Here is a 23,636-nt window from a genome sequence, read left to right on the forward strand (position 1 = left end):
CTGGTCAGCTCATTTATCAGAAAAATTGGCTGCAAAAATCAGATTTCATCAGTCGAAATTCCTTGGAGGTGTTAGTAACCCATTTCGCAAACTTACAAAAATGTATGAACAAGTATATACCTATATATATATAACTTATATAACTATATAAACTTAATATATTATATAAGTTTACCTAGTATTCCGTTTGACTTCTATGACATTACATTTACATATACAGTGGGTACGGAAAGTATTCAGACCCCCTTAAATTTTTCACTCTGTTATATTAATGGAAGCAATCAAAATCAACAAAAGAGCAATAATATGCAAGTGCTATAACAAGTCTCAGTTAGCTTAATTACATTAATTACATTATGTAGCTATTAGCAAGGGTAGCTAGTTGCTATTAGCCTTGAACGTGTTAGTAATCTATTTCTCAATCATATGACGACTATTTTGCATACTTACAAAAATATATCAACAATCTTTTAATTTTGAAAGTTTATCTAATATTCAGTTTGACTTATTCTACATAATTAAGTAGCTAGGGGCTACTAGCAAGGGTAGCTCTAGCTATTAGCCTTGAACATGTTAGTAATCTATTTCTCAATTATATTGTGACTATTTTACATACTTGTACAAATGTATCAACAAGTTTGATCTATTATTTGATTTACCATTTACAGTATTTATTAACTAGCAGCTATTCGCGAGCACAGCTAATAGCTACTAGCTAATTTCTGTGCCATTACCGTGACCATTGTAAACGGCAAAATAATGAAACAGGTTTTCTGAACACTCAAACAACAAAATTTAGTAAGTAATCATGTAAAAATTTAAATTTTTTAGGATGCTAGGAACAAATGTAGCCGACTTTACAGTGCATATGCTTAGCTGCCAAGAGTTACACAAATGATGTTCAGTGTGTAAAAATAGACACTTCAGATTTGATTTGGTTGTTCTGTTAGCAGTTTTCTTGAGTGCGCTGATGAATGCTGATGAGCATTTTTATGTCTTGATAAGCGGAATATGACAAAAATAATCAAAACCTCTGAACAGATTGAGACCTTTTTCATGAAACATGTTTTCTTTTCCTAGCAAGTAGCTACTGTATTTACTCAATGTAACATCTTTTTTTTCCGTTGTGGCACTGCACACTAAAGACGCCATGGGCAGAATTTCTCTAAAACATCAGGTTGTGTGTTTAATGAGCAAATACCTGAGGGCATGTCCACACTAACGATGGGTATTTTGGCCTGTTTGAGAGTCACCAGCATCCCAGCATAGGGCTCTTTAACCTCCTTGTGCTCGGTTTCTGGTCCCAGGATGGCGTCGATCACCAGATTGTAGGCGTCATTTAACAGCTGGACCTGGTCGTGGGGTCAGACGGGACTCGATTAGGATTGACAGATGTCCAGAAGAGTGAACATCACATTGACATCTCTCTGCTGGTGGGCTGAGCTTCATTATTCAAGACTGACACCTACTTCCGTCGGAAGATAGGACAGGAAAGGGATGTCCATTTTCTCACACTGAACAGTGAAGTCCTGGTGCAAACTCTGAGGAGAACGCTTGGGATAGAAAATGGTGGGTTCATATTCCTACATTAAAGAGAGATGAGGTAGATGATTAATGCATTGCCAATTTTTACCATGTCTCCGTTTATTTTTCTTCCAGTTTGAGATTTTTGGTCTTAAATTATGAAAATCCTTTATGAAAATATGAAATATTGCATGTTGAAAACTATGAACAAAGTGTGAAATAAACCATTTAAAATTTATTGTGTGTACTTTTATGTATTGTTTTTTAAATATGTCCTTTATTGTGAAAAACAGATATGAAAATGTGTTGCATGATTGCCATACATGAACCAGACAGTTCATGCTTAGTGTCCACAAAAGCTTTCTGTTTTTAAAGCAGTATTTTGTCCCCCTGTGGATATGCAGGGGGATTTTTGAGTTTATAAATCACATAACATAATTACCTCATAATTTAATTTCAGAAGAACATTAGAAGTGATTAAAGTGGACTAAAATTTATGGTTCTGAACATCTCGTTTGCTCGGGATACAGTCTGGATAAGTTGCCGGTTAAGTTCATTACAATCCTGCAGTTAAACTTAATGTATTTCTTACATAACGTTGGTACGGACACAAGAATCCATGCAGATGTACAGCGGGAATGTATAAAACAGCTGTCATCATGTGATGACCCTCTATTGTTCGTTTTTTTTTTTTTATTCGTTCCAAGAATCTCATATTGTAAACTGGCCAAATCTGGACTGGCCAAACTTCACTCCATCAGAACGAAAAGAAGGATAACTTTAACAGAGTGTACGTTTATTAATAAGACGAATACTGATGCTCCATAAATCTAGCATCACAGAGGAGCATGGTGGATCATATTTTCTTATTGTTTTCTTTCTTTAATGATAAAATCAGGAAATGGAAATGTTCATAAGTTCATAAATAAATAAAAAGGTCATTGCGAAATCTAAATTCAGATTTACATAATTGTATTCCGTGGTGGAATAACAAATGAGATGCAATGTTTCTTTCAATAAAGATAAAACTCAATAAAGTCAACATAAAAAGCATTCCCACACCCATTTTACTTTTGTAATGTGCCGTATTTCTGACTGAAACAGTATATTCAATGACAAGCATTAAGGGGAGGGCTTGATTTTATCTTTCAAATTGGATTTTGAAAAAAGTGGTTTCTATATGACAGGAGGGGAGGGGCTGAAAACTAAGAGGACTTGATGATGTCATCAGAATAAAAACTTGTTTCAGACACCAAGCAAACTCTTATGTTTTAATGAACAATTACAAAGTAAAGAAACAATTTATACCACTTGCCCGACTAGGCAAGTATAGGAAAAATCCTTAACATTGAGCCCTGAACGTGCAATGAATCATACACAATAATACCAGGAAAGTGCATTAAGAAAGTAAATTGGCTCAATTATGATTTAATGTTGACTTTAAACAACAATACAGCACCCCATCAGTATCCATTCTTTCTCCGTGCCTTGCGGCACAGTGCTCTATACTTACAAACATGCGCAGATGGCGGGCACACACCAGACCAATGGAGCCATTCTGCTCAGGACCACAAACAACCAGCAGGGTAGGCTGCTTTTTACTCAGGGAGCTCAAAGGAAAAGCCTGGAAAGAGACAGAGGCAGTTAAATAGGGAGGGAGATGTCTCATTTCGGTCCTATATGCATTTGGAGAGGTAATGCTCATTGCAATAACCCAGCAACAGTTGCAATAATAGTAAAGAGTCGTGGAGACATTGCCACAGGATGCAGCCTTAAAATAACACACTTTCTGACAGGATTCTAAACTGGACCAGCACTGTTCAGATTTTCCGAAGCGTGTACACACTCACAAAACTAAGTCTTTAAAGGTGAGGCGTGTAATTTCAGTTACTAAACAGAATTTAATTGTTTTCAAATAGGTTTCCATCTGCTATTAGCCAGCCAAACAGATAACCATGCCCCAAATGCACGCCATTGGTTAAGCTGTTGCTATGCCTGGCTGGTTTTGAAATATAAACAAACATCAATGCTTTTATAGACCACAGAGCAAGTTACACTCTTTAAGGAAATCAAACCACAAATGTTTTACTTATAGTCGTCTATATTTGATGAGTATCTTACCATAAAGATGACGTTTTGAACAGACTAATGAGTAAAAACAACCATTAAGGTAATGTACATGTTATATTCATCTCCAATTAACCGGCGCTGAAATATGGATCGCGGCACAATCGTGGGTGTAATTGCAGACTTCTGAGAAAGAGAGGAAGCCAGACGCTAATGAAGCTAATGGCACTTTAGAGAGAAATTATCAGCTGACATGGATGTTCCATTAGCGAGCTGATGAAGTTTAGATTACATTATCATTGCTGGTCGTCTTAGTCACAATGCCGGATGAACAAAAATTGAACGCGTGACTGAATGTGGAAAATTAACGTCTGTCTCCATCTGTTGTCATTTTAAGGGGAATATAAGTAGGAAATTTTCCTATTGGCCAAAAGTGAGCTTGTCAACGAAGTTGATTATAATGGGCAGTATTTGGGATTAACTAACTCAAAGTAGCAAAGCTGTTCACTATTTTCAGTGGTGTGACTATAGCTAAGCTGTTTTTTCAAATTTCTTAAAATTGGATTTTGAAAAGCAGTGACAGGAGGGGAGGAGCTAAAACTAAGAGGGCTTGATGATGTCATCAGACAGAAAACTCGTTTCAGAGGCGGGGCAAGCCATTACATTTTGATGAATTATTACAATGTCTAACTTTTTTGTGCAATGAATCAAACACTGTACCAGGAAAGTAAATAGGCTCGATTAAGATATCATGTTGACTTTTCAAAATATTCCATCGTAAACAATTCTCTGATTTGCACAACCCTGCACAGAAGTCCTTGGGTATTTTTTTTTACAAAAAATATTTTAACAAAATATTCTGTCAAATACGTTATTCGGCCACTTAAGTTTCAAAGTTGCTTTCGCGACACTACTAATATTTGTGCTGTAGTTTTATTGCACTGTTTGCTAGCAGCATCGACATGGTTTTAGCTACTTAAGGCGTCTCAATACGCTCCCTAGTTAAAGTAGTCCACTGCTCAGGAAACCCTTTCTATGGCTGTCCCATTGTCAAAATCAAGTGCACTACAATATTCACTACCAAGAAATTCTCAAAATGCACAATAAAACCAGTCAGCTAGTGATAAAGATAAACAAATTACTTCAGAAAGATATCGCTCATGGTGTTATTTAGCAGTATTCATGATAAATACCAGTTCCTGGTAATTGTGTTGCTGGTTATTAGTTTCTCAACATTTCACAGATTGAGTCCCTTGCTAGTGCTCAAAATCATATTCACGGTAAACTGAATTATGTCCAGAATAATTCCTGAAAGTTCAGCCTTGAGATATGGATGATCAATTTACATGAAGCTCGTGCGATTATGTGTTGTATGAAATAATATCCATTCTCTTTGTCTCTGTTCCGTCTGTTTCTTCTGCTCTGGAAAATGACATGGAATGGAGTGTTCCTGGGAGCTGTAGCCACTAGCCAGTGGATGCATTGTTCATTTCTTTTGCAGGTCTGCTGCAGCTGTGCTGGAATCCTCCGTTGTGTCAACTCCTGCCAGGACTCTGGAGACCGCCGCTCTGATCTGCTCCTGTTCGGAGCCACTGAACCCCTAGATTTCACTTCCATGCTTCCAGCAAATGAGCTCTCTAGAGAGGGTCTTGACTAATTGCTCTTGCACTTTTTTTTTTACCCTCAACCTGACACACATTAGCACCAGGGCTGTGTTTAATATAGAATCGAATTGAAAATGCCTTTTAAACTTAAATTAAAAGGAGGAATTTCAATTGGGATTTTGGAGTAATGAGATTTCAAAGCGGACGGGGCTCCTCAGAGTGGCACAGTGTTAGAATTTTTTTTTTAAACTAAATGAAAACATGTAATAAAATAAAAATGTATTAAAATAAAAACTATGTAACTGGACAAAAATAAAATAAAAATTAATGGTACCAGTTCTTAACTTTGACAGGCCTTAAATACTATAACTACATACAATTCTTAATAAAAACAATAAATTAAAAAAATAAAAAATACTGACAACTAAACTAAATAGACAAATTAAAAATAAAACGGAAATCAAAGGTAAAATAAAAATGCAGAACTATAAATTGGAAATTAGAAATTTTAAATGGGAAAAAATCTTTATAAAAAAAAGTCAATCATGTTTTCTATTCTCAAAATGCAATGATTTTCAAATGATACCAGTTATTAACAAAACACATTAACTTTAGGCCACATTAACAGGCCTAAAATACTAAAACTAGATCATTCTAAAAACAAAAAAAAACAACAATGAGAGAAAACCAACAAAAAACTGACAACTAAACTTTAAATAAAAAACTAAATTAAAAGTCCAAAACTATAATAACTCTGGTGTGGTGCAGCAGAAATCGCAGTCTGCTTGTCAAAGTCATACTTGGTTAGGACACGGTTTAACCCAAACCCTAATCTACACTTGAAAGAAAACATTTAGCATTTTTAGAATTACATTTTTTTTTTTAATTATTTTTATTGATTTCTAATTTTATTCAAATTTTTTTTTTCATTTATTCTGCTTTATGTAGTCATGAGAAAATGGAGAGAAAATACAGAGATCACAGGCAGTGTTGTACGAGAGAGAACGTCAGTCTGCATTTTTCACTCAAAACACAAAGAACGATTCATGAGCCATGATGATAAAAATAACTTCCTAATATCTAAAGCAGGGAATGATCACAGACATCAGCCTTGATGTAGCTCAACACCAAAGCACTTATCCCCCCGATTTAGACAGATGACGTTGATTTTGGCATCCACTGCGGAGGATAGTTTGGTTGTGAAATCACAATGTGGTAAAATACAACCAAGATTTTGTCCCCTTGCACACACACACACACAAGCGTGCTGATGTAATGCTTGTCTCAGAGCTACCGGCCAGCGTGTTTTCTTTAGTTGCAAATTATGGCGACCTCTCAGATGTCACAGCACAGGAAGTTTTGTTGATGCTAACTGTGGCAGCTGCTGGTGACCAGGAGCCTTGGAGGGGCGAAAGGTTCAATCTGTAAAACGCTTCTTAACAGGGGCTGAAAATTCACACAAGCCAAATCAGGAAACAATTTGGGGCTTTAACAGACTCACAGGTAGGTCAAGAGGAGCCCTGCGCTGCCTGTCAGCCTGACTGAATCCAGATGGAATGGTGACCGCAATAGTCTGGTTTGGGTTGGCCTGGCTCTTTCGCAACCCTCAGGCCGCCCTGAGACGTCAGGCCCCGAGACCGCCCGACTGCAGGCCGGCCACAGATGAAAGACTTTCAACACCTTCGATGATGGTGCATTGGATTTGTCACAAGGGATTTTTAAGGAGAAGTCAAAGTGCAAATTTGGAGAATTAATCTGACAGGTGGTGATTCTAGTGCTCAAGGCAAGATATAATAGGATCCCCAAAAAACTTCCTTTTGTATAGAAGCCTGTTTCTGTCTCAGAATGTAAAAAAAAAAAAATAATAATAATAATAATAAGATAATTGCTACTTTATTACTCATTATTTTGTCTCATTATTGATACGAGAAATAAGGTCACATTTGTGAGAATCAAAATTGCAATGTTACTTCTTATAATATCAATAATCTCTGTGACTTCATAATTTTTAATTACAACTTTCTGCAAATCATAATTACGACATGCCGTAATTGCGACTATTTCTCTTAACTGCTAATTTACATCTCAAAAAATTGTGACTTTATATATCACAATGTGACTTCATATTTCACAATTGCAACATTTTTCTCAGAACTTGCACTATTTCTCATAATTATGACTTTCTGTGACATGGCTTGTAATTGTTGTAAACATTTCTCAGAAATTGTGACTTTATATGTTAGTGTTACGTTATATTTCGCAATTGCAACTTTTTCTTAGAACTGCACCTATTTCTCACAGTTATGACCCAAACATGACATTTCGCGTAATTGCGATTATTTCTCATAACTGTACGTTTTTATCTCAAAAACTGTGACTACTCCTCACAATATGACTTCATATTTCATAATTGCAACCTTTCTCTCAGAATTTGCAGAATTTCTCAGAATGTTTCAACATAACTTTCTGCAACATATCTTGTAATTGTGACTATTTCTCAAAATCACAAATTTATATTAAAAAAATTGTGACTTTATATCTCACAATGTGACTTCATATTTCACAACTGCAACTTTTTTTTAGAACTGCAACTATTTCTCATAATTATGACTTTTTGTATCTCATAAAACTCTTTTTTTGTTACTATTTGTTACTAAATTGTTACTATTTCTCATATTTCCATATTTATATCTCAAAAATGGCCTCACAATGTGGAGTTTTACTCAGAACTGGAACTATTTCTCATAATTACAACTTTTTGCAAATTAATTTGCGACAATTTCTTGTAACTGTCTCTCAGAAATTGTGACTATCGCCTAACAACTTCTCACAATCTCCCATGTCCCTTTGTTTCTCATATTGCGAATTTATGTCTTGTAATTGAGTTTTTAATTGACAATAACGTGTTGTAACGGAGTCTTGAGTTTTTATCTGACAATTACAACTTTGTCTAACAGACAGATGCATAATCTTTTGTTGTTGTTGTTGTTGTCTATTTTAAAAGCAAAAGTGCCAGATTGCTAATCTGGATCATTCTTTAACCCCTTTTCATGAGAAAACCCCCAGAGCAGCAGGTGCGGTCAAACCCTCTACAGAAACAGCGAGATCAAAGATTTCCCGCTGTTTTCATCATCAAATGCAGCAGGGCCTCGTCTCTTAAGAGGATTGGTTGAAGTTCGGCAAATGCTGACAGATGCTGGGAGCGGTAAATGCAGAGTTGTGTATATCACAGTGACGCTTGTGCATAGCAAATACAGGATTGGATTCAGAATTCAGATGTGTTGACGGCCAATTCACACTAGTGTAATTCATGTTCACGTGTCAGACAAACCTTTGTGACAGCAATAGCGCAAGCATGTCCCCATATTTCAATCAGTTGCTGCTGCCCAAAGCGATAGTCCCTCAGGAGCTCCGTCTCAATGGTCGCCACCTCCGTTTTACTATAAAAGACAGACAAAGAGACAAATTGCATTGACACAGAGCTCATGACATGCATGGTATTAGCTTACAAGTGGGGACGATAAATAAATCATGCAATATGTTTTGACATGAATGCTAACAAGTGCCAAGATGGAAACTGGCTGGGTGGGCGTCAGCACCTGACGTTTATGTGTGTATTCTGAGCACATTGTATGAGACATGCCATCCATTCCAGGCATGGTGTCTCGCTGCCTAATGCCTGTTTAGCCACACTCAGAGTTTATGTTACTGAGAGTTTAATGTGGGTTACAGGGAGCACAACGTAACTGTAAAATACAGGCCCTTACTTCACGACTCAAACACGGGCAGCCAGCCTTTCAATAACCTACTGTATGCTCGTAACATCAGAGCCCCCTGCTGGAAGTACAAAGAACTGCTATCAGGATGCTGATACTAAATTACAACCCTAATAACCCTAAGATTAATGTATTATGAATGAACATGAATGACTGAACAACAAAGTATATTGAAATTAATCTTGATATATATGTTATGCTAATAAATGCTGTAAAAACTCATTCCTCTGTGGTATATACATCCCTATACAGCTGCTTATTATTATATTTTCAACATAAGAAAGCTTATATATTCATAAGAAAGCTTATAGGCTGCTTATATTTTCAACATAACAAAGGTAATAAAGTGTTAGGGGACAAAACCAGCCAAAAAATTCATTGATTAAAAAACCTAAAATATAAATATATCCTTGGCAACTAACTAAAATAAGTTGAATTACAAAAATTACTGAGTAAAATAAAAATAAAGCTATATAGAAATATTAAAAAAAAACTAATAAAAATTACACAAGCACATAATAATAATAATATGACTAAAACTTTAAAATGAAAATGAAAACTAAAAAATAAAAGCTAATTCACAATATTAACAAATACTATAATAGTGCTGTAGTATAGAATAAGTTTAGCACAGTTTAATAGTACTATAATGTGTTTTAGATACCTTTCTTTCTTTTGTAACTTGTTGATTTATTGTTGTTTTTCAGCCTGAGGCATTTTTCCAGTTTGTTTCCAAGACAACAGGTTCGCTTGTGTTGTGTTTGTTATTGCTTTAGGCAGCAGAAGAACAGAACAAAGAACCGTTTATGAAAATGATTAAACATTATTGAGTTCTCTCAACTGTATGCATGAAGTTCCCTGCCTGAGTGCGGCATTTTTCATTTCAATTAAAGCAATTTTCTGTCACTATCTAGTTCTTGTTCTCGCTTCAGAAAAACTAATAATGAGTAATAATTTACTAACAAAAAATAACGAGCTTGTCGCCTACGCGGGCTGTATGTTTTTGACATTTAGATAGATAGACAGATAGATAGATAGCAAGTCTGTTCTACATCAGTCATATTTTTGGCATTGGTCAACAGGTCAGGTCACCAAGCTTTTACTCGGCTCTGATAATTGCCGTAACCCTCAACAAGGGGTGCTCCAGCTTTCTGGCATTTACCATCTCCAATAGAGCTCCAGAGCCGTCAAGCCGAGTTTGCAGGAGGAGATTTCCTGGCGTACTGTGACACAGTGATATTTGTAAAGTTCAGCCGAGTCTAGCGCTTTTGATATTTCCGTTCCCATCAACCTATTCAGGGAACTCCTGACAGCCATATATTTCCAAAGTTCTCCAAAAGGTTCCAGGCACAAGATAAAGTACAGACATCTCAAGCCTCATCCTTGTAAGGTTTCCAGTATGTAGAAATTGTTTTTGGCCTGCAAAGAAATCTTCCTTCACTTAATATCTCTCAAGCATTAAAACAATTTCAATGCATCCCTGAGTCTTCAGTTAGGCTTCTTTGTAGTAAACTGCAATGAATGAATCTCACCACCAAGGGACAGCGTGGCTCAGACTGTTCTCCTAGCATCCAGATCACCCAGCAGTCCAAATTGCATTATATTATTAGGTCTCTTAACCACAGAAGAACCATTTTTGGTTCCCCAAAGAACCTTTCCGTAAACAGTTCTTCATATTCTTTTCTTAGTGTGAAGAACATTTGAAAAATCTAAAGAGCTTTTTTTTTATTTTTTATAAATAATTTTTTATGCAATGGGCAGTTTCTAACACTTAAAAATTTACTTTCCAAAAGGGGGTTTTCACAGTGATTTTATATAAGAACCATTTTTGGTTGCCCAATTCAGTGAATAGTTCTTAAAACCGTTTTCTCTTAGTATGAAGAGCATTTTAACAATCTAATCTAAAGAATATTTTTCTACTTTAAAGAACCTTTTGTGCGATGGAAAGTTTCTACACTCTTAAAAACAAAGGTTCCAAAAGGAGGCTTCGCAGCGACGCCACTGAAGAACCATTTTGGGTTCCCAAAACAACCTTGGGTGAACAGTTCTTAAAAGAACGCTATTTTTCTTAGTGTGAGGAATATTTTCAAAATCTAAAGAGCCTTTTGTGAAATGGAAAGTTTCCATGGATGTTAAAGTTTCTTCATAGAACCATTGAACCAAAGACCCTTTATTTTTAAAAACTGTATACTCTTAAAATTAAGGTTCTAAAAGGGGGTTTTCACAAACAATGCCATAGAAGAACCATTTTTGGTTCCCCAAAGAAACTTTCAATAAACAGTTTCATTTTTTCTTAGTTTGAAGAACATTTTAATAATCTAAAGAAACTTTTTCCACTGTAAAGAAGCTTTACTGGAATGGAAAGGGATGTTAAAGGTTCTTCATGGAACCATCAATGCCAATAAAAAACCTTTATTATTTAAGAGTGCAAAGCCGATTTGTAACAGAGGCCCTGAAATGACAATAGGTTTGCGTTAGTATCTCCCCCAGCATTGCTATTCCATAGAGCTAGGGCTAATTGTTGCTGATTACCCCTTACAGCAAATACACACATGAATGCACAGTCAAATGAACAACAGTATCAGCCCAGGCACCCGCCCCGAGAGTCTTCCTAATTTCCCCACGAGGAGCCACGCTATCTGTGAGTCGCGAATTGTGCTGATCAGCTGTAATGACAACTCGGCTACAGAGGTTGTTTACCTCCAGTCTGCTAGCTTGCTTAACACGCAGAAGTGTTGAAATGGTTTTGCCTGATTGCAAGGGGATACACGGATGTTTGTTTTAGGCATAGAACAAAATGGGGGATACTTCTCAATATCCACATTTTTCCTCTTTTACTTCATTTCCAATCACTGTAATTACCTCAGCACACCACGAGACATCTAAATAACCACCTCTCTCATTTAAATCAGTGGGCTTGTTTTAGGGAACCAATTCTGTCAAGAATCTGGTTTACAACCCAATATTCTCATGGCCGATTTAACAAAGGAAATGAGAGGGTTTAAATTATATAAAAGAAAAATAATGACTATGGAGAACAGGAGAGTACACTGCTATTTGCATAACTGCCAAACTTAGCGCACGGCCCCTCCGGGCTCCAAATAATGTGATAGACGAAGGGGTTATAGACGGGGGGTGGATAGCCTTTTCGGCATGGCTGACATCTGCTAATTTATTCGGAACAAAATCATTTTCACACAGTGTCACATGCACTCTTTAATGACAGATTATGAATATGTGCCCTGGTGTGAATGCTGCTTATGAGCATTTGCTTGCAATTTAATGTAACATTTGAAAAAAAATAGAAAAATGGTGTAAGGGTCACTCCACAATTGCGGTGGAATTTCTGTCTGAATTTTTTTTTTTTATTAAATAAAACTAATAAATCACACATGAAACCTACTGTTACATTCATTATTTTATTGTTAAAATACATGTAGAATTATATAACACGAAGATAAATAAAAAAAGTAAAAAATAAATATAAAAAAAGATTACTGACAATGCTATATGTAAAAAATAATACAACAAATAATATAATAAATAAAAGACAAACAAAATGTAAAAGCTAGCTGTATTTCAGTTACATTTATTTTATTTTATTTTATTTTTGGTTAACGATAACAGCACCGATTTTTGACATTTGAAAGTGACCAACAGCATCTGTCATCGCAATTACAGAAAGACTCTTATAGTAATCTCAAGATTATAATCCTAAACAGCAAGTACAGAGGTTACTCAAACTGAAGTTTCAACTGATTCATGGAAAGGGGAGCGATAAACAACATCTAATGATGTTGAAAATCCAGGAGCTGAACTCTCGAGTTACTCTTAAAGCAATTAAAAACTTCTAAAAGGAGGCGATGCTCAAGCCCTTGCTGATTCCTCCCTAATGAGTGTCTCGACTTCCTGCTCGTTAATGACATAAAAGCCGGTCTGAGGCACTGGAGTGGAGAAATGGTCAGCAGGGACCAGCGGACAGCTCGCTCTGGGTGACGTCTACATAAGGGAAAGGGTGGCACTAATTGACCCAGACTAATGCTGGACCACCCCCAGTCAGATCTGACAGAATATCGCAAATGGTTTGGAAGTAATGAGAAAAACAAAACAAAATGGTCCTTGGATATGTTTAAAACTTTATCCATGCGAGTTAAAATGAATCAAAGAGCAAAAGAGTGATGAATCAAAAGTATATTTTTAATCAAAAAGTATCGCAAAAGTCAAGAGAACAGTGAGGTAGATGTAGAGAAAAGAAAAAGGTGAGCTAAAAAGAGCAGATATGGTGAGAGGTGATGACACCTAGTGTAACTGAGTCAGTGGGCACGTCGCTTTCCAATGGTAATTTCAGAGCCAAAGAACAGTGGGATGAAGCTGACACCAGCGTTCTGGAACAACTTCACAGTTCTTGGCAGAGAAGAGCCTGGCTTGCCTGACATATGTTTAGAGAGGAGATAAAATATGCATCAAATGTGACACTCTTATTCTAAGATTAGCCTGCGTTTGACATAAAATCGAGCAGGGAAGTGTTATTTTACAATGACAGAGAACATATTTTACGTGTCTTCTGTTAACATCCAAAGAGGTATCTTTCCTGAGCCTATCCATGTTCAGCAAACTACGTATTAAAGTGATAAACAAATGCCGGAACATGCCGTATGCTCTTCACATTGTTCCATGTTGCCTTCCATTTATCCACTCATCATAAACACACCATATTTCAGACCTACTTCCTCTATTCATCTCTTCCCTTATACCCACCCTGACCTTTCCAAACACATTTCCAGATCTTAACTGCTAAGTACAAATAGTGCAAAAAATACAACAGTCTGTGCAATAGAAAAGATAAATAACCATTTTACTCATTTCCCTGAGGGACCTCTATAACACATGCTGGCTGCATAGTAAGATAACAGCTCAAAGCAGAACTGCCAGGATCTGAGTAAGAAAACTAGACCAATGGCCAGTCAAAACTAGCCGAATGAACCTAGTTGAATGATCAAAACTCAAAACATACTACTTCCATACCTAAAATACAGAATAATATTATACAAAATAAATTTTACAGATTTGTATTCCCTTATTCTGGATCATCATATTTAAAGGGGTCATATGATGCTGCTAAAAAGAACATTATTTTGTGTATTTGGTGTAATGAAATGTGTTTATGCGGTTTAAAGTTCAAAAATCGGGCTAAGGTGAGCAGAAGCGGCGGGCTTGAGAACGGCACGGCCGGCGGATTCGACGAAGGAACCACATGTGACGACCCCAGACTGCAGCTCTAGGCATGACGAAGCGGATATCGTCCTCTTTTGGAAGACCAAACAAAGTAGTTTCGCTTTCACAACAAAACACACAGCTCTTCACGACATGGCGGCGGCAACAATACTACAGCGAGAATAAAAGTTACGCCTTTTTTCTTTGCGTGAACATTTGGGCGGCGTTATGCAAATCTTCCCACATAGTGACGTAGATATGTGGGGGCGTGTTAGAACGATCTGTTTTAAGTAGGCGTGGTTAACTCTTAACTTTTATAAAGAATCTCTTTGGATTTGAGACTTAGTCTTTGCAACTTTACAGATCTTCTTTATGCACCAAGAGCTTGTAACACTCCAAAGAGAAAGGAAAAATTGAAATCGCATCATATGACCCCTTTAATACAAACCGCGGACTTGGCAACCCTAATTGTCCGTCTAAACCAGTGGTCTCAAACTCAAAAAGGATTTGTCAGTTTCAGGAGGGCCAGAGCCCTGCAGAGTTCAGCTCCAACTCACCTGCTTGGAAGTTTCTAGTAATCCTGAAGGCCTTGATGAGCTTGTTCTGGTGTGTTTAATTAGGGTTGGAGCTGTTATCTTACCTGTGTTATGGTGTGTGCACACCAAAAGCAAAGCAAATATTCGCATCACGTTACTCGCTCTAGATTACTCATGGGATGTTTTTCATGTCACTAGCGTGAATAAAAAAATCGTGCATGCTCTCCTTCATTTTCTGATACAGCCGGACTCATCAAACCTGACGTGTCAGTAAGCTCTTCACTAATAAGCTTGGGCGACAACGTGTCATGCAAATTTACCGCTCGAGTTAAAGAAGAGGCAATTGAGGCGAATATCGCGCGTTTCTGGCAATCGCGTCGCCCGGTGCAAATTCGCGTCTTTGCATTGCCTTTGTATGTAATCTACTCACGCAAATAATTAAATTCGCTTTTGGTGTGCACATACCATTAGACAACTGGTCTAAACATCCCTTTTAGCTTTTGTCATCAAAGAAATTATTGACATAAATGTTCACCAGCGATAACAAGAAAAATGTGTATCATTCTTTTTACGTATTTAGTTACAACATACTGACAAAAAATATTAGAAAAAAACAACATTGCAAGATATTGACGGACAATGTGCTAACAATGTTGTTTTTTTTTCTTGAAGAAAAAGAAAAATCTAGAAAGAATAGGATTGTTTCAAATAATCCACTCATAGTCAATAATGTCGGGACCCACTTGAGTTGCAAGAGCTGAAGCCAAACAATGAATGAGCGTCCTTAAATTGAAGCGCTTTGCTAGCAGGCTACTTAAGCCACATAAACTCACCCAAATCCTATAAATATGAGTTTAATACGATATATACACGACATAAACTTAATATTACAATTTAAATCTGGACAAAATTATGCACAAGGCACACGTGAACTTGAGGTATGTTCTAGTCAGAATGTTGTGTCATGAATACTCTCTTTGTGTAGCAATGCGCTAAAACACCAATAACGAAAAACAAAAGCATGAAGAATTCATAACCCATTCTCACGGCTTGGTCGCGATTTCGTATGATTTAGTACATTGATTTGCAGGTTAACTTACAATTTTTTGAAAATAAAGCAAGCATGAAGGTCCACCTCTAAATTTAACTGTCAGTGGTTCGCGATTTCGTATGAATTAGTACATTGTGATTTGCAGGTTAACGTACAATTTTTTGAAAAAGCAAGCATGAAGGTCCACCTCTAAATTTAACTGTCAGTGGTTCGCGATTTCGTATGAATTAGTACATTGTGATTTGCAGGTTAACGTACAATTTTTTGAAAAAGCAAGCATGAAGGTCCACCTCTAAATTTAACTGTCAGTGGTTCGCGATTTCGTATGAATTAGTACATTGTGATTTGCAGGTTAACGTACAATTTTTTGAAAAAGCAAGCATGAAGGTCCACCTCTAAATTTAACTGTCAGTGGTTCGAAAACAGATCGTACGAAAACGTACAAAGGAAATCATACAAATTTATACGATTTAGCCACCAATTCACCAAATGGTAAAATAGTTACAAACTGCATGAGAATGTGTTGACATTACAATAGTGTAATCATAATGTTATTTTAGGAGCTTTCCACATTAAATTGTCACATTATGTTAAATGTTAATACATATTGACTGAATTCTAGGATATTTCTGTCAAAAGACAAAAACTATGACTAAAACAAACTTTAAAAACTGTCAAAACTGACACTGCTATTCAAGAAGCTCTTCATTCATATCAGTGTTCAAGAAAAGCAGATGGTTACAGCAGGTCTAGAAGGGCGTCATCATCTTGGCATGGTTCATTGGAAAGAACGCTTTCAGAGATTAAGATCCACAGTGCTGGATTTATGGCAGGCTTAAACTGGTTACGGGAAGGCCAAAGCGACAATCATTTGACAGGAATTACAAGACTTATGTTCCATAATGCAGGAGAATTATAATAAAAAAATTCTTGCCAGTAATGTAATGACTTCCATATTGTATATACCATCCTCCCCACTTCTGCATAATCAAATGCTTACCTCCCCTTTGGTCAAAGACCAAATCTTTGACCCATAATTCCTCTCTCATTATGCATTTCAATTGTCCGCTGGGGTGTAAGGGATTCAGAAGACAAGGCACACCTGAAAATGGTATCAGGCCTCGGCCAAACTGGCCATCTCACTGCACAATGACTTTCATCTGGCCAGATGAACCGGTAAACAACAGCAGGCTACATCGGAGCTTAAATCGTTTTTTGAAAGCATGAAAGCAAGGAGCTACTTTAATGCCTTAGAAAGGATCACGTTTCGGCCATTTCTCTGGGAAAAATTGATAAACAGGTCATGGGCATCATCTCAAGTCCCATCGCTGACCCATAAAATCATCTTCAGATGGGATTGTTAACTCAATTTTGAAACCCATTGCTGAGGCTGCTCAACTTCCCCTCCAAAATTACAATAATACATCAACCGTTCCATTTTTGGAGCTCTGGGAATCTGGCGGAGAGTGTGCAGCGTGGACCTCCTCATGAACGAGCCTGCTCGGCAGCCAGTCAGCTCCGGGACGGCTGCCCGTCACCATGGCAGCATTTTTTGGTGACACGGAGGCTTGATTTTAATGGACTGCATTTGGCACCAGGGAGCGACTTCAGGATAACTTCATTTGGAGGCTCTACTCAAACACCTGCTGTAAAATATGATCTTGCATGATAATGAAAGTTCCATCGAGGGATGTCGCGTTTTAACACAGGCCGTTTAGTTCAAGTAGACCAGACAATGAAGAACTGAGCAGCAGTTCGGCTTGCCAAAGATGGAGAGACCACAAAATGTTATTAGCAACCACAATTCATTGCTTAAATCCATTAGTTCCCTTCAGCAGCACTACATCAAAGTGGAACTTTTTTTTCGACGGTCATGTGCTTATGTAATTATGGCCTCTGCCAGTTGGCAGTTTCTCAAGTAACTGTGCCCAGCTAGATATAGCGAGAGGACCACAGGAGACTGTGCAAGTTGAGGAAACCATGGAAACGGAGTAAGTCAGGTCACCGAGCCGACAGTGCCCGCAGACAGGTTGAAGGATGTAAGGAAGAGAGAGAGAATGAAAATAGGAACACAGGTACAGTCCTTCAGGCCCAATTAAAACCGCCGTATGGCTGAACTGGAGTTCGACAGCAAATGAAGAAAGTGAATATTCAGCGTTAGTAACAGATGCGTTTGGCCATAGATATGGTTGAATAAAATGCCCTGTGATTATTTTTGAAGTGTAATTTAACAGGCTAGTTTAAGGCAATAAAACAACTGTGACAGCCATCTGGAATGACGCGGGATGTATGTTGCATGAATCATAACACATTAATTAATTGTGGAATCAGTACAACTTAAGGTTAAGGTGTTATCTTTTGGCAATTTGAAGTGTAATCTAATGACGAATATGCTTAGAATATTCATTTATTTTCACGCTTGACTGCTTTTCAGTGATTGCAGCATTCCAGAGTATGTGAGTGGTAAATTTTGTGTGATTTTGTGTGAAGCGAGGAGCATTCGATAACGAAGTCATAATTTGTACGAGATGGTAAAATCGTAAGAAATCATACAAAACAATATGCCTAAAACACAAACGTTAACTTCAATCTAAACAAAAACATATGTTTTTTCTTAACTTAATTTGTATGACATGGTGAAATCTTAAGAAAATCTACAAATAAAGTATGACTAATACATACAACCAAAACTGTGGAAGAAAGTGCCTTTTTTTGGTAACTAAATCTCATGAGATGTCATTAATCGTACAATATGGTGAAATCGTCAGAAATCATACAGAAAAAAATATGACAATCCAAAACTAAATCTAACCGAAAACTTCTCATCTCATGAGGTCATAATTAGTACGAGATGGCAAAATCATATGAAAAAAACATAACTAAAACATACAACCTAAACCTAACCAAATTTTTTTCGCAAGTTAGTTTAACTTAGCCTTATGAGAAGTCATAAATCGCTCAAGATATATATGACGTTCAAAAAATATATGACCACCCAAACCTAAATCTAACAACAAAAAAATTCATAAATAAATAAAAAAAATTGTTTAGTAACTTCTCATCTCATGAGAAGTCATAATTCATACAATATGGCAAAACTGCACAAAAAATGTACGACTAAAACATACACACTAAACCTAACCAAATATTTTTTTTGTAACTTAGTCTTAGTCTCATTATAAGTAAGGATTTGTATGAGATGGCAATATTGTAAGAAATCGTAAGAAATTTTTTTTACGAAAAAACATACAAACCAAAACTTTAACCTATTTTTTTCGCAAGTTAGTCTGACTTAATCTCATGTCAGACTCGTGTCATGTCATAATTCACAAGAGATAGTGAAATCGTAAGAAATTATACAAATAATAATTTGTACTATTTGAAAAAGCATTTCATACTTAAACATACAACCCAAACATCAACCAAAAAAGTGTTTCATAAAAGTGAAGTTGCAGAATATCATACGATTTTCGCAGTCTTGTATGTATTATTGTGTTGTCATGAGAGTGTATTACATTGCTTACTTAGAGAAGCAGCACAAATTCAGCCAAAAGAATTAAGCAGCATAATCTTCATTAGCATGCTGCTGCCTTTCATATTCTCAGGGGATGTTCACTGGTTTTATTTTTTGAAAAATGAACTGGAACACAGTGGTCTGAATGGACCATAGAACATAAATAAAGGACAGCAGGAGCAGCTTCTGAATTTTTGCACAGACCTCAAGTGTTTCCTCAAGGAAATCTCTGATACATGCCAAGCTAAGCAAGCCAATGTATTATAACTGACCCCAATCTGCCATTGCTATTTATGCAGTGATACTAATATGCTCTTTCCTCAGGCTTGCTCAAACAACAAATGTGTCACTATGATGCAAAAGATCTCAAGTAGCAATATAATATGATATGAATGTCACGAAAACATGTCCAACTCACATTTCACTCCATAATCCAAATGAGAAAAAATTAGAAATTATATTTTGCATGAAGAAAAATCTACCTTTTTTTGCATTGGGACACTATTTTCATGATAATTATGCACACCATTTCTCCAAAATGTCATTACTGTAATGAAGCCAGATGTTTTACTTTGAGTTTTTTGCAATTCTCACTGGAGATTCAAATTAGGTTTCATTAATGTAATACAGTAATTTTTTTACTGTAAAATTGTACAAAGATTAAATACAAAGATTTTATTCAATAACATTTGCATAGACATATAATAAATACTACCATAATACAGAAATATGTAATATATTTTAAATAATTTACATAACAGTATTTTATTGCAGTAATGAAATGCTAAATTGACATGGTAATAATGTCATAATGACAAAAAATGATAAAATATCAAATAAATGGCCCTAAAACAGTCTTTGTTTAAGGGTCTAATGCTATTTAATGCATTCTGACTTATTTACACTGTTAAAGAGTTAGATTTTCCTACTAAACATGGCCAAAGTTTCAAAAAACTAGATGGACGTATGACGGAGTATTTCTGCACCAAATACACTCTTTCAGGGTTCGTATAAGGCTACGTTTACACTAGTGCAGATGCGCGGTTTTGTGTACTACTCCTACTGAAGCACGCATGGCGCTTCCGGTGATATTAACGTTTGCCGTCTCACTAAATGAGGACATAAATACATGAACAGCATCCCCAGAACTGCTCTGAGAGTCACTTCATGAGCATTTGACTGTTTCATTTGAGTAAAACTATCATCATATCATATAAACACAGGAATGTAAAGGTATTCACGGCAACCCGTCAAAATAAAAGTTCGGTTTAGCTTGAAGACATTGCGGCAGAAATATATTACTATTGTTCAGTAGAATGTACGTAATAGGCTACTACTACTACTAAAAGTATTAAAACCTTATTCTTAAGGAATAATGATACAATATGTCTTCAATGTTTTAATTGTAATATTAAATATTCCAAAAATAAAATTTGTTTAATTTTCATTAATTAAAAGATAAATTAAATGACTGTTTTATGCCTTAAAAAATGTAAATACACAACACAGAATTTCTAAGGAAAAAAATCATTAGGCTATTGTAAGAATAAATGAAACTTGTTTTTGTGCTTTCAAATAATTAGACATGCTAAAACAGAATTTGGTAACAATAAAACATAAGGTTGGAAAAAATAAAACATTTCATAGGGCCCTAAACGTCATTTATGTTAAACTTTTAATAAATTGATGTTAAATTGTTTAAGTTTGATGATTTTAATTAATTAGACATGTTTTTTGATTAATAAAATTTAATTTAACCATTAAAAAGGAGTCCAGAAAAATGTAAACGGAAAAAAACAGAACCCCCCTCCCCAAAGCCATAAACCTAGGGGAAACACTGGTCACCAAAGAAGTGTGTTTTTGGTTGTGAGGGAAAGATAATCTTGTTCAGCTTCCCAAAGAAACCAGAGTTAAGGGAACAGTGGATGCAGTTTGTTTCTCCGGGGCAGCAACAGAGTTGTGCAAGTGTGTTTGTTTGTTCTCGGCATTTCAGTGACGAATGTTCTCACGTGTGCTCGTGACTCTTTAGCTCCGCCCACATCACGCCTCCAGGAGCTCAACAGTTTTCGGAGAGAAGCATATCTGATAAAACTAAAGACTCTTCAGGGATATGAAGGATGCAATAATACTCTATAGGTACTCAAGATTAACATGAGATTGGCATAAACTGAGTGTGGTATGTCCCCTTTAAGCAAAATGATAAATTCTTATTTTTTCACTTTTGATTTTGTGGAGAAATAAGACCTGTGGACATGTTTTGAGGTTTTATTTAAATATTTTTCTGGGTGCCATTTATGCACTGACAATGTGTCTCTTAACCTGTGAAAATGTCTGTCTTGGGGTGTTACTCACTCCTTGGGGTGTTAATCATCCTGACCAATAACGTCACTCCTGTCCTTACCCGGCCTGTCAACACAAGCCAATGAAAGTGTGACCTCTGAGATTCTCTCTCAGGTGGCCTATTCTTGTTCTCTCTTCCTTTTGCACAGGACGTCCATAAACTACATTGTGACTATTTGTATGAAGGCAGGGGTCCATGTCCTCATCTGGCTGCTCTGAGAATCACAACTGATCCTAAAAATAAGTCATGCTGACAGCTGTCAACATCATACTCCAGCTTTATTATGGTGATATGGCCATATGGCACATGGAGAATGTGTGCTCAAATGTTTGCAATTTGAATTTCCATCAAGAAAAACATTATAAAACATCTTGGTTTCATAACTTGTTTACCTATTCTGATGTCTTTCAATCAGGAAACAAGTACGCTACAAAGCTGTGCTGAATAAAAGCTTTGTTCAACCTGTCTGGCATTCTGATGTTCCCCTGTTGAGAGCATCTCAAAGAAAAACAAGCTCGCATTCATATTCCAATTCATAACTTTTATAGACATCTTTAATGGAGATTAAACCAGCACTGTTTCTAGGATGCCATTCTGGGGAGGGCATTTAGCTGAAGAGTCAATATGAGAATATTAAATAAATTATGCCATTTGAAATGTACAAAAGCAATTGCCTCCACAATAAAAAAAATAAAATAAAATACAATGAATACAATAACACTAAGCAGTCAGTTAACCCAAACATGCATAAATCGGCCTAGTAAAAAGATGGAGATGGAGGACAAAGATAATCTTAAATCAATCAATCAATAAAATGGTAATATCAAATAATATCAACAATAAAATTTAATAAAATAACATTTTTAAATATATTTTATAATAATGAATTAGAAATAATAATAATAAATTATCATTATTATTATAATTAACATTATTATTATTCCTGTACGGGTGACACATAAAAAAGTAAAATTAATAAGACTAAAACTGAAATAAAAAATAAATACAAATATTTAGAAAAACAAAAACTAATAAAAATGATGAAAGCACATAACAAAATTACTAAAGCTTAAACTAAAATTAAAATGAAAACTGAAAATATACAAATAAAAGCTTAATCAAAATATTTATAAATACTATAATAGTATATAATACTATAATAACACTGCTAATCACTAATATCTTGACGTCTTGAATTATGTCAGATCAAAAGAGAAACATTATAGAAACAGTTTGGATATTTAAGACTGGCACCTAATCCTATATTTCCAGATGTGCCCCAGCTGCGCTGATATACTTTGCAGTGAGGAATGGTGATTAAAAAAATAATTAACAACACCTCTAACTAGGACGGGAATAGAAAAAAACATGCATAATTGAAGAGAAAATCAAATCCTACAGACAAAAAAGCTAAATCTTCCAGACAGAATAGAAAGGATATGACTAAAACCAAGGAATGATGATATCAGTGGGAGACAGACAAGGAATGAATAAAAGAAAGAAAGGAGGTGGGAAAGCATGAGAACATTATTATTCGTTCAGGTGCCCTATGGAACATTATTACAAAATATCAAATTGAATTATCAAATAAAGCCAAAAAATTTAAGAATGAAACAACAAGAAGTACATTTCATGGAAAGATTATGTTCTGCACAGTTTTGAATACATTTAGGAAGTCACTTTGGTGTCTCATTAAACTGTGCAAAGCAATAATCAAGTATCACAGTTTGTTCATTCGAGCAAAACTATGTATCCCAAAGGTCATGGAGTGAGGCATTTTGTCACTTTTATTAGATATTTATGTGTTGCTGCTAACCTTGTTTATTGCAGTTTTTTCCAGATGCCTCTAATAAAGAAAAAACAAGATGTAGCTGCTGGCTCATACAAGAACAATGAGTCCATTTTGCCTACAATTTTTACACACAGAGATGAGTTAAAAATGGCTGCCCAGGGCTGGCAAATCCCTGCTATGTTCCTTGTGTTATGTCTTTTTTCCTATCGCTGGAACA

General features: G+C 36.0%; 1 protein-coding gene across 1 annotated transcript in view; it reads right to left on the reverse strand.

The window, feature by feature from the left end:
* Window positions 1–23,636, reverse strand: part of LOC107655232 (yjeF N-terminal domain-containing protein 3-like) — a 33,855-nt gene that overhangs the window by 721 nt on the left and 9,498 nt on the right. Inside the window, exons 2-5 of the mRNA XM_016442681.1 lie at window positions 8,527–8,635; window positions 3,038–3,148; window positions 1,470–1,583; window positions 1,202–1,352 (exon numbers count right to left, since the gene is read on the reverse strand). Coding sequence (XP_016298167.1) covers window positions 1,202–1,352; window positions 1,470–1,583; window positions 3,038–3,148; window positions 8,527–8,635 — 485 coding nt within the window. The remainder of the gene's footprint in view (window positions 1–1,201; window positions 1,353–1,469; window positions 1,584–3,037; window positions 3,149–8,526; window positions 8,636–23,636) is intronic.

This window comes from Sinocyclocheilus anshuiensis, unplaced genomic scaffold (assembly GCF_001515605.1).
Source record: "Sinocyclocheilus anshuiensis isolate Anshui unplaced genomic scaffold, SAMN03320099.WGS_v1.1 scaffold735, whole genome shotgun sequence".
NCBI classification, from domain to species: Eukaryota; Metazoa; Chordata; class Actinopteri; order Cypriniformes; family Cyprinidae; genus Sinocyclocheilus; species Sinocyclocheilus anshuiensis.